The sequence below is a fragment of the Dasypus novemcinctus genome, chromosome X (assembly GCF_030445035.2).
Source record: "Dasypus novemcinctus isolate mDasNov1 chromosome X, mDasNov1.1.hap2, whole genome shotgun sequence".
Taxonomy (NCBI): domain Eukaryota; kingdom Metazoa; phylum Chordata; class Mammalia; order Cingulata; family Dasypodidae; genus Dasypus; species Dasypus novemcinctus.
Genome location: NC_080704.1, coordinates 54,895,418 through 54,908,184, shown reverse-complemented (window position 1 = coordinate 54,908,184; position 12,767 = coordinate 54,895,418). Strand labels below are relative to the sequence as shown.

At 44.1% G+C, this 12,767-nt stretch overlaps 1 protein-coding gene across 1 annotated transcript in view; it reads right to left on the bottom strand.

Moving 5' to 3' along the window:
• The window catches only part of RGN (regucalcin), a 33,609-nt gene extending 25,105 nt beyond the window's left edge, over positions 1 to 8,504 (bottom strand). Inside the window, exons 1-3 of the mRNA XM_004472119.5 lie at positions 8,393 to 8,504; positions 8,014 to 8,190; positions 6,026 to 6,208 (exon numbers count right to left, since the gene is read on the bottom strand). Coding sequence (XP_004472176.1) covers positions 6,026 to 6,208; positions 8,014 to 8,176 — 346 coding nt within the window. The 5' untranslated portion in view covers positions 8,177 to 8,190; positions 8,393 to 8,504. The remainder of the gene's footprint in view (positions 1 to 6,025; positions 6,209 to 8,013; positions 8,191 to 8,392) is intronic.
• Positions 8,505 to 12,767: the final 4,263 nt, after the last annotated feature.

Here is a 12,767-nt window from a genome sequence, read left to right as displayed (position 1 = left end):
TATGTCATTAGATTCCTAGAGAAGAGGAGAAAGAGTGCAGGGCCAAAAAAGTATTTGAAGAATTAATGGACCAAAACTTCTCAAGTTTGGGAAGAAGCATAAAACTATAGATTCATGAAGCTGAGAAAACCCAAAACAGGATAAACTGAAAGAAAGCTACACCCAGACAGAGCATAATCAAATTGGTAAAAACTAAAGTGAAATAAAAATTCTTGAAAGCAATGAAATAAAAATGGCATATTACTTATAAGGTAACAATTATTTCAATGATGGTTATTCCATGAGAAACCATGGAGGCCAGAAGAAAGTAGTATGTTTTTAATTTGCTGAAGGAAAAATGTCAACCTGAAATTCTATATTCAGTGAAAATAAGTTTTGTGAATGAAGGTGAAATAAAATCAGTTTAAGATAAATTAAAACTAAGAGATTCATAGTTAGCAGACTTGCTCTAAATGAATTGCTAAAGGAAATTCTTTAGACAGAAGGGTGATAATACCCTTCTGCCTAAAGAATACATCAGGAATGTAGGGAGAACTATAGAAATGTTAAATATCTGAATAAATGCAATAGATGATTCTTTTCCTCTTTAGTTCTTTAAAATATATCTGATGGTTGAAAGTAAAAATTATAGCACTTTCTGGTGGGGTTTTCAATGTATGTGTGTGTGTGTATATATATATATATATATATATAATACAACAATCACATGAAGAGGTGAAGGTAATTTACCAATTGAAGTGGTAAAATACTGATCCTAAATAGACTATGAAAAATTAGCTATATATTTTGCAAATCCTAGAGCGATTCTTAAAAAACCATACAGAGAGATATAGCAAAAATCACAAGAAAGAGTTCTGGGTAACATGGCAGAGTAGGGAGCTCTAGGACTCAGTTTGTCCTCCAGGGCAACTAGTCAAGAGCCAGGACCTGTCTGAAACAACTAGGGGCTCTGGAGGCCAGAAGAAGACTGTGCACTATCCAGGGAAGAGTAGAAGAAAGAGACCATTCAACTGCAGTGAAGATCTATAAGTAGAACTCTCCAGGCTGTGAAGGCTGGTGCCTATCCCCCACTGATGTGGCAGGCTGCCTGGGGAGCCACTTCCTGGCTGGAAATGAAAGTCCTCTTTACCAAGAACAAAGGTGAGGGTGGGGTGCGGGACACAGCTGGGCACCAACTGCTGCTTCAGATTAGCAAATTTGGATGGAAGGCTCCCTGCTTTGAGGACATTTGTAGTTTCAACCTGCTCAGAATGGAAAGCAGCAGGCAGCTTCTGTTTCAATCCCATCAGTGGCAGGGCTGAATTAGCGACACAGTGCCATCTTGGGGTGGTGGGGAACAGTTTGCTGAAGGACTGCTCTGCAAGAAAGGGAGGGGGCAGGGCCCAGCACAATTTTTGGTTTCTGATTAGAGAATTCATATTGCTGGGTCTGGAATCTGAGCAACAGTTTCAACCTGCCTCAGCCAAAAGCGCCCACCAGCCGTGGTTTCAGGTCTCAACCATGCCCCAGGCATGGGCGGAGTAGGTTGTGAATTAAAGACACAGTACCACTTTAGATCTGTGGGGAATTGTTGGCTGAAGAGTGCAATCTGCTGAGCAGGTCAGGAAAGCACAGATTTGGGGAGCTGTCAAAGAGAAGTTTGGCTTTATTCACAATTGCCAAAAGATGGAAATTGATAAACAAAATGTGGTATATACATATGATGGAATATTATTCAGCTGTAAGAAAGAATGAAGTCTTGATGCATGCAACGACATGGATGAACCTTGAGGACATTATGTTAAGTGAAATAAGCTTGACACAAAAAGACAAATATTTTATGATGTCACTTATATGAAATACTTAGAAGAAGCAAATTTCATAAAGACAGGATGGTAAATTATAGGTTATCAGGGACCAGGGATGGGGGAATGTAGGGAGAAGGAGTTAATATTTAATTGGTACAGAGTTTTTGTTTGAGGTGATGAAAACGTTGGGGTAATGAATGTTGGGTAATGGTAGCACAATATCGTGAATGTAATCAATACCACTGAATTGTACACTTGAAAGTGGTTACAGGCGGCGGACTTGGCCCAGTGGTTAGGGCGTCTGTCTACCACATGGGAGGTCCGTGGTTCAAACCCCAGGGCTCCTTGACCTGTGTGGAGCTGGCCCACGCGCAGTGCTGATGCACACAAGGAGTGTCCTGCCACGCAGAGGTGTCCCCACATAGGGGAGCCCCATGCACAAGGAGTGCACCCCATAAGGAGAGAGCCGCCCAGCGCGAAATAAAGTGCAGCCTGCCCAAGAATGGCACCACACACATGGAGAGCTGACACAACAAGATGATGCAATAAAAAGAAACACAGATTCCCGTGCCGCTGACAACAACAGAAGCGGACAAAGAAGATGCAGCAAATAGACACAGAGAACAGACAACCAGGGTGGGGGGAGAAGGGGAGAGAAATAAATAAATAAATCTTAAAAAAAAAAAAAGAAAGTGGCTACAATGGGAAATTTTGAGTTGTATATATGTTACTAAAATTAAACATTTTTAAAAAGTGAGGAAATTGAAAAAGATATACCATGCAAATTCTAATCAAAAGAAAGCTGGAGTGGCTATATTAATATAAGACAAAACATAACCTATACAAAGATAATTGCCAGGTACAAACAGATATGACATATTGAAAATGTTCATCAAGAATACATCATTAATAAAATAAAAATGTGAAAATGAAAAAAGAGAATATATCACAATCATAAATATGTGTGCACTTAACAATAGAGCTTCAAATTACAAATAACAAAAGTTGTGGGAGCAGATGTAGCTCAAGTGGTTGAGCATCTGCTTCCCACATGGGAGGTCCTGGGTTTGGTTCCCAGTGCCTCCTAAGGAAAACAGAAACAGTCAACAAGCAAAAACAAATGTAAAAATCTCAGGGGAGCCGATGTTGCTCAGGGGTTGAGTGCTGGCTTCCCACCTATGAGGTCCTGGGTTCATTCCCTGGCCCCTGGTACCTCAAAAAAAAAAAAGTTGTCAGAACTGAAAGGAGAAATAAATAGCTGGAGATGTCACCATCCCTCTCTCAGTAATAGATAAAAGTAGACAAAAAAATGAGCAAAGATATAGAAGAATTGAACATCATGAACCCACTGGATTTAACTGACATTTACAGAACACTCCATTTGACAATAGCAGAATATGCATTCTTCTCAAGTGTACCAGGAATATTCTCTTAGGTAGACTTCAGCGATCTCAGGGAACAGAGCAGAATTTGAGTAACGAATAGACTGGAAAGCTTATCTACTATACCATCCTCCATCTAAAAGAAGAGCAAATTAGAAGAGGAAAATGGTCTAAAAACAGGAAGATTGAAATAGCAAGCAAGATGTGGACAGGGTGAATCCCCCCCCACTCTGGGGAGAAGGATGTTCACTCAGCAGTTTCTTGCTATAGGGCAGTTGGGTTTGTTTCATTAACAGTCCTCTATACTATTCACCTCACGAAAAGGGCTGCCTGTAGCGTGAATGTGAATCCAATGCTGCTCAGAAAGAGCTCTTCCTCAGTGGGAAAGAAGAACCTGGAGCCCTGGTTTATGGATCCTTATCTTGTAGTGAGCACAGGTCAGATCCTAGATGTGGTGACCCCTTTAGGGAACTACCATTCCGAGACGCCATCTAGACTCAGATGACCACCCTTTTCTGGGTCTGAGAGTCCTCTGAGCACCTGCTGAAAGCTATGAACTCTACAGAAGAAAAATATTCTCAGATGCTTCTGGAAGATGTGGTACACCCACAGTGAGGCCTACAATTTTAAGTGGTCTCCTGAGGAGGGCTTAGGGATGCCAACTTAAGAACTCAGGCCCCTGGGGACATCTTTATTTTGTCTTAATAAGTGTCACAGAACTTCCAGCCATAAGGGAGAGAGAAAATCGATTTCAACAGGAGGTAAACTATACAATCATATACCTTTTTTTTTTTTAAGGAGGTACCAGGGATTGAACCTGGGACCTCGTACACGGGAAGCAGGTGCTCAACCACTGAGCTACACCACTCTGCTTCATTTTTTTCAAACGTATTTCTTTACCCTGCAGAAATCACTGGCAGAAAGGCAACCAACAGATTTCATCTGTAATCTTTCATCCTGTTCTTGACTTCATCTGTGGTTGTGTAAAGTCTGGGAAGATGGGGAACAATATGTACCCAGTTGCTCAGATCTCACCTGCTTTCCACGTTGAAAGGAGTGAATAAGGCCAGGTCAGCATGCCCAATAATATGAGGCAGCAGTGTGGGGAGGTGGAAATATCAGGGACTTAGAATCAACTTTGACTAATTAATCAGGTTGCTATGAGGGATGGTAAATTAGAAATACATGTGAAATACATTACCTAGTGTAAAACTGTAGTAAAGATTCATTTAACGTTGTGTATAATTCATTCTGCAGCCATCATAGTAAAGATTGGTCCCAGCAAGAGTCATCAATGAATATAAAACTTACGGGAGAAATTTTGATGAGGACCCGGATATTTGCATGAACTTAAAGTATCTCCCCATGCTAGAGCTAGCCCCCAAGAGAGCCCCCAATAAGCTCTGCCTCCTAGTAGTCACGCCCTTGTATAGCACCCTTCCTCATTGTCTCTGTGACCAGTAGCAGATGGCAGAAGTGATGGTATATCACTTCCAAGATGGTATTTATAATAATACCATAGCTTCCTTCTTGGGTTCTCTCTCTTTCTCTCCCTCTCCCCTCACCCCGCCACTGCTCTGGAGGAAGCTATGCCCTGAGCAGGCCTTTGGAGAGGCCCACATGGCAAGGAACTGAGACCTCCCACTAATCACGAAAGGAATGAGTTTGGAAGTAGATCCTCCAGCCCCTTCTAAGACTGCAGCCCTTGGCCGAGAGCTTGACTGCAGCCCCATGAGATATCCTGAACTGGAACCACCTGGCTAAGCCGCAGCTGGATTCTCGACGGCAGGAACTTTGTGAGACAATGAATGTTTGTTGTTTTAAGCCACTACATTTCAGGATAATCTGTTATATTGCAACAGAAAACTAACAAACCCCAAAAATTGTTCATAAACTGCAATTTAAAAACAGTAATGATGCAGAAGAGAAATAAGACCCTAACCAGGTGATCAAAATTAACATCACCAATGAGGGGGCAGATGGACATCGTGTGCCTCCAGATGTGATACCCTGAGGACAGAACATTGCTTAAGCAATATTACAACTGAAAATGAATATACTCATGAGAAAAACATCAGACAAACCCCAAATGGGGACTGTTGTTCTATGATAAAGAACTGGAGAGATTGTATTCTTTTAAAAAATGCCATTGTTATTAAAGAAAAAGAAAGGCTGGAGATCTGTTCCAGATAAAAGAAATATGACAATTAAATGCAATATGTGATACTAAACTCAATCCTGTACTGGAGGAAAAAATGCTATAAAAGACATTATTTGGTCAATTGACAAAATTAGATTATAGATAGTATGCCTGATAAAATTATTGTTCCAATGTTAAATTTCCTTAAGTTGATAACTGTACTGTGGTCATGGAAGAATGTGCCCTTTTTCTTGGGAAATTCACATTGAAGTATTTCATGGGTAAAGGCATATGATATATAAAACTCATTCTCAAATGATTCTGGAGAAAAATATATCTCTATGGAGAGAGCAAATGATAAAGCAAATGGAACAAAATGTTAACAATAAGGGTATTTAGGTAAAGGGTATATAGGTGTGGTTTGCACTATTCTTACTTTTTTTCATGTAAATTTGAAATTATTTCCAATTTAAACTTTGACAGCAACTCATTTAAACTGCAAAAGTACCATACAAATATTAGTCCCTGCTAGAGACAAAGGTTGAAAGGAAAAATTTTGCCATAGGAATATTTTTTTCAGTGATACACATTACTCAAGTTCTGAAAAGAAAAAATCATTGCAAATAACACTTTGCACCTTAGAGCAATGAACCCTTCTTAAGTCAGGTTATGGTTTCCTCCAAAACTCAGAAGGAGGTGCTATAGGTGAAACATACCAGCGAAATATCGCCCAGAGGGATCCACCTTCCCGTCATTGAATCGATTGTTTTTCTTGTCTTTATCCACCGTGGCCAGAACCACTGCTGACTGATCTTCCCAGTTCAAAGCACAGAACTTTGTCCCAACTGTGGCGACATAGCCTCCCGACTGGCGAAGGGCCACAGAGCTGACCGGGGCACCTGTACAAGCAAAAATGGCAGTCAGAATGCAGCAAGCGGTCCAGTAACGTTGCATCCCAGAGGCTGTCGTGCCACCAGGCATCTCTTAGAGAAGGAGCCTAGCTCTTTGACAATGGGAATGCTAACTTCCTTCTGTTAAACAGCAAGAGCTACATAACCAAGTATATTCACTGAGCGTGAGCTCTATGTACTGTTTGGGGCAGCAAGGATAGAAAAGGGAATCAAACCCAAGTCCTCTGAAAGCTCGCAGTCTAGTAGGAGGAGCAGAGAATTAAACCACAGCAGCCATGATCCACTGGGGGCAGGCACCACAGGAGACAGATTTATCAATTTCCAAGGAAAAGTTCCTAATCCACTGGTCACCAGAGCAATTCCAGGACACTCAATCTGCCTGACCTCCAGGAAATTCAGAGGCACAAATCACATTTAGTCACATCAACATGATGTTGTGAACAACTCTCAACCTCACCAGTACAGGGCTTGTCTTTTTTTACGGGGCCTTATTTTATATGCACTTAATTGAAAATTGTTTCTTAAATCCTTTTTGGAAGAAAGCATGGTAAAAACAACAAATAGAATTGTAGCCACAATGGTCGTTCAATCACGTCTCATTATATCACTATATTTTCTATTTTAAAAGTTTTTCTGGGTTTAATATTTTTCCATGTATAAGAAAAAGTTTTTATTTAAGTGAGTATATTACTGAGGTGAGCAGTCACAGGAAACAAATTTATCAGAATTTATTCCCTAAGCACCTGTTCAGTGCAAGGAGCTGGGTGTTCTGGGAGCAGCTCTTAGCTCAAATCCCTGGTCAGAAGTTGATTCAAGCCATTGAGGGCCCCAGGAAACTTGTGGGACACTAACAGGAGGGACACATTCTCATCAGGAGTCCTAACCTGTGGCCTGGGACCTGCTTCTCCATGAGCTTTCCAAGCTACTGCTGACACCACAAGCCCTTTTCCTGGTTTGTGTAGGTGGGCGCGGGGGGTGCTTAGCAAGTATACATTCTGGGAAAGAAAGACTAGAGAAGGCAACGGGCCCCTCCCCCACTCTGACCTCAGAGGTCAGAGCACTTTATTTCCACAGTCACATCCCTCTCAGTAAAAAAAAATAAAAAAATTTTAAAAATTGAGGACCCCAGTTCTAGGTTGAGAACAACTCAGGATTGTAGGAATTCCTGGTACATCTTCCCATGAACACAATGAAAACAAGAACTGTCCTCCCATCTCCAATCACATCAAGCCCATTCCCTTGGACCGCAGAATCTGATAAACCACTGGTGGAAATCATATGGTCATAAAGCAAATCGCACTAAAATGCACTTGAAATTCACTCATGAGTCCTCTTTCATACAGTGAACAGAGAGTCCCTGGTTGATGCTTTATAAGTCCCAAAGCTCTTCTTTTTTGTATCGATATACCTGTCATTTTCTTGAAAATTGAGGCCTTGGCCTTGCCCGAGGTAGATAGCTTTTGCTGTGCAGCTAACCGGATCTACAATTGCCAAGGCTGTCATCTGAAGTTGTTCAGGAAAGATACTACAGTGCCTCCTCAACAAAACAAAATTGGGAATGTTGCCCCTCACCCGTAGACAAAGAAGAAAGTAATGACCATCCATAATTTACTCCTGAGTCAAAGCGAGAGTACGTGGGAGCAGACACCCCCCCCCATGCCCCATTTAAAGCATATTCAGTATGGGTTGACGAGAAGATCCCAGGGAGATAACAAACACTGGGTGATTGCTCCATCCCCCGGGAAAGGGTGGCTCTCTGTGAAGATGGGAACCCAGCCTTTCTTTCTCCTTACCCATGGTCACTTGCTTCACTTGCTTGGTAAGCGAATCCCACCGGCACACCTTTTTTGCAGGAATATCTACGAAGAGCAGAGAGTTGGACGCTTCCTCCCACACTGGAGACTCACCACACCGGCAGTTCTCCCGCAAAACACACTCAATCTTGATGGAAGACATTGTCAGGGAGAGATCTACCGAAGGGAACAGAGAGGGAAAAAAAATGTAATCACATATCACACGGCACAAATGAAGTAAGACACTTGGCGTAACACCCTGGTAAATTTCCAAGACAGACTAATTTCTTAGATGAGAAACACAGTGTGACAGGAGGAGATGTGTATGAAAAAAGTAGAGCTGATAGAAGATAACATGAGACATCTTCAATCAACTTACCAGTGATTTTTAAAAGCTATCTTCTAGAAAGAAAAAAAAACCCACGACACTCTAGAATCCACCTCTTAGCTCTAGCAACCCTGAGAGCCTGCTGTTCAACCAACGCAAGGCTGCTCTTTATGCTGGTATGTAGGCCAGGGGGCGGGTGGCTCCCTCATTGGTGGCCCCTCTGTGTGGTGACAGGTCACCTTTTCCTGTCTGCCCTCCCCATCCACTGATGCTGTTGATCCCTTTCTCTGATCGCTCAGAGACTAGGGCCTTCCCGAGCACTTGAAGTCCAGAACTGCAGTTTTAGAAATATGTTCACCAGTAATAACACCGAATTCGAACTAACATGTGTTTTTCAAATTCAGACAGTGGAAAGGATGGAGGAAGGGACATCCTCTGGCCACGGTGGTAGGAATTCACTCATAGCCCCTCAGCTATTTCTTGCTGCCTAGGAAGGCACTGTGCCAGTTGGGCCAGGAATCCTGAACTCCACAGGCAGGAACATTCTATTCTGCGACTTTCGGCCAAACTGTGTGTGTGACCAATGAACTGGGAGATGAAGAAAAAAAACCAAAACCTATCAGAAAAGAAAAGAACATTATCTAAGAAACCCGTGTGAGAGAGGAAAGACAGGCAACTTTCAAAAGCCTTTGCTCCTTCCCAAATTTCGCCCTGAGTAGGTGGTTTTCCAATGATGATGAAAATTGCCTGCATCTTCATCCTTTACCTGGGGCAGCTATCTGTGTTGAACTGGTCACAAGCACGAGAGGGCAAATGAGTGATAGGGAAAAAAAGGAAAATAATATTTGGTTAAATATTCAATAAACTACATGTTTTCTTTTTAAAGAAACACATATGCACACAGCTCAAACCAGTCTTAAATACTGACTGCCAGCATCATGGTATCTGGAATGTTTATTGGCTGTTAAACATTGGCACAGGCTCCAAAGGCCTTCGCGCTATCAATCTCTGGCCCAAGATGAGACGGGCGACTTTTGCAAGAGCGACATTTAACCCCATGCTCCAAGGTGCAGGAGCGGGAGGGGGGCGGGGAGGCTGGCAAATGTCCCATTTCTGCACAGGCTTCGGAGAGCGTGGTCAAGAGAAGATCGTGGCCGTGGAAGGGTTGCTGGGAAGTGAGGAGCGGGGACGGGGCGTCAGATGCCCGCGCCGCACCTTGGGTACCTGTCCCGTGTGCGAGAGGCCTCCGCACCAGCCGGGAGCGCCGCTGCAGGCTCGGGTTGCGGCGAGTCGCTGCGAGGCGGGACGAGCTGCCTCGTCCCAGGCGCAGGGCTCTGCTGAGGGCGCACCAGTCCGCCCGACCTAGGGGGGTGCGCGACGCGGAGCCCCCAGTGGGCAAAGAACAGTCGGTCTCCCTTTGGCCGCCGTCGCTGGGCCTGTCCTCTCCAGGGAGGGGGCGGGGAGGTCGGCCAGGCCCGGGCGCTCAATAGGCTGGCGACTTCTACGGCGACTCGAAGGTCAGGCTGCAGAGCCCAGGGAGGAGAAACCTGGCCTGAGACACAGCTGCTCAGCGGCTAGAGGGCCGCAGTCAGGCCGGGGAATAGGAAGGCACCTGACAGCCTCCGCCTGTACTCTCTGCCCCCCACCCCTTTACGTTGTACTCCTCTCTGGGGGCTGGAAGATTCCTACAAAGCCACACCCGGGCCGAGGGGAGGGGCAGAGGCTTGGGGCCCAGTATACCCGAGCTTTGGAGTTTGGACGAATAGCTAAAGTTTCTCTCTTACTTAGGAAAAAAAAAAAAGTTGTTAAAATGCCTAACAGTGAGATTGGGACCGGAGTTCAGTTAACAAACAGGTTAAAAAGGGAAAAAAAAAAAAATTAAATCATCCTTTTCCCTAATCTAGAGGACCCTTTGGGCTGCTGGGGAATCCCTGCAAAACGTTTTTAATGGGGGAGGAAGGGCTTTATTGTATTCAATCTGCTTTTTAAAGCATGTGGAAAAAATGATCTTAAGCAGCGTTCAGCTATACATTCCCCATCAAGAGCCGAAGTGTATTAGCGTCCTTCATCTGATCATTCATACTTTCTCTAAATAACTGCAAGTATAAAACTTTTTTAATTTAAGGAAGAGAGGTAACCAGAGCAGTGGTTGCCCCAAGGAGTGTAGGCAGAGATTAACTGGAGGGAAACAGCACTACAAGTGCTGGAAAGGACGTGGAGGAAGAGAAACACCCATCCACTGTGGAGGATGGTTTGGAGGTTCCTCAGGAATCTAAGCATAGAATTGCCATATGATCTGGCATTCCCACCATTAGGAATATACCCAGAGAATTGAAAGCAGGAAAGTGAACTGATATATGCACACCAATGTTCATCGCTGCGTTATTCACAATTGCTAAGAGTTGGAAGCCACCCAAGTGTCCATCGATGGATGACTGGATAAACAAAATTTGGTATCTACATACAAAATAATATTACTGAGCTGTAAGAAGGAATGAATAACACATGCAATAACTTGGATGAACCTTGAAGACCTTATGTTGAGTAAAGTACACCAATTACTAAAGGACAAATATTGCATGATTTCACTATGAACTAAGGGTATTGAACAAACTCACTGAGGTGTAGAGTCTGGAAGAAAGATTACCAAGAGACAGAAAGTAGGTAGAACGGTGAGCCAATGCTCGATCTGGGCAGAATCTATGATAAGGTGGATGGTGGTGGTTTGGCAGTGGACAGTGCAGAGATGTGAGTGGGGTCAACGGTGCTGGAGTGTGAGTGTGAATGGAGTTGGGGGGTGAGTTGGGCTACCCATGAAGCTGGGAGGAGGGCTGGAAGAAGGAATAGGTGAACACTGGGGAGGTTTAGGACTGTGGATGAGAATACACTTGTGGGAGTGTCTTTTGGCAGCTATAGCAGGGAAGGGTCGCTGGGGCAGGGTGTTGGTAGTGGGGGGATGTTTGGGGAAAGTGAGCACCTGGATCATGCTTCTATGGAATAGAAATGTGTTCATGCTGTCATAGGGTGTTATCTCACTAGGTGGGGACCCACACAATAACCAATAGAATATTAAACACCCACGCTGGGGAGTCCTGCTATGTTCTAAACTAGAGTGGCAAGAATCTCTAGAGTACGTAGGCAGTGCCTAATAAAAGAAAGCAGACCAATATGCCAAGCCTTCAGTATTAATGTCTGTGCTTATGAACTTAAGAGTTACCTCCTTAAAAGCACCTTTTACTCAAATGTGGCCTCTCTCTAAGCCAAACTCAGCAAATAAATGCACTACCTTCCCCTCTGCATGGGATATGATTTCCAGGGATGAGGCTCCCAAGCCCCTAGGGATTAATACCAAGTGCCAACTAGTGATGATCTGGAAAAAGAAGACCTTGATCAAAAGGGGGAAACATTAAACACAAAAGAGATTTTATGGCCAAGGGATCTCAAAGTGAGTCAGGAGGCCATTCCAGGGGTTACACTTATGCATGTCTCAGGCAGATCTCACTAACTGCCACAGTAAACAATGCCTCAAACAGGGGTGCTCCTGAGGGCTCTAGAGACATCCAGACACTATAGGCAGGTCACACCACCCCATGAAATCAGCACCCTGTTGGTGGGCCTTACCTTGGAATATATGATAACCTATTTCCCCAATGTAACAGAGCTAGACCCATTTATTTTTTTATTTTTATTTTTTTTAAAGATTTATTTATTTTATTTAATTTCCCCCCCTCCCCTGGTTGTCTGTTCTTGGTGTCTGTTTGCTGCGTCTTGTTTCTTTGTCCGCTTCTGTTGTCGTCAGCGGCACGGGAAGTGTGGGCGGCGCCATTCCTGGGCAGGCTGCTCTTTCTTTTCACGCTGGGCGGCTCTCCTTATGGGGCGCACTCCTTGCGCGTGGGGCTCCCCCACGCGGGGGACACCCTTGCGTGGCAGGGCACTCCTTGTGCGCATCGGCGCTGCGCATGGCCAGCTCCACACGGGTCAAGGAGGCCCGGGGTTTGAACCGCGGACCTCCCATGTGGTAGACGGACGCCCTAACCACTGGGCCAAAGTCCGTTTCCCACTAGACCCATTTATAGTTTCCCTACACATGATTCTTCTATCCCTTTTATTTGAAACTATAATTAGCACTATACCCATTAAATATATGTCCCAGAGACTTAAATCTTCATTCTGTTCATATGCCAGTAGAGCCCTGAATCTCATCAGAATTGCAGCCAACACCTACTCTCTAGTTCTTTGGACTTGCCCAGGACAACTAGCAGAAGAACGATAATGGACAACATCCATCCCCAAGAACAGACGGTATCTACAACTGCAAGCAAGGCAGCTCCTTCCATCTGCCCCATAAGGTCTAAGCCCCCTCTCAAGCTGAAGCATGGAAGGCATCACCATCCCCAAATCCTCAAAATTGAGGAATGAACAAACA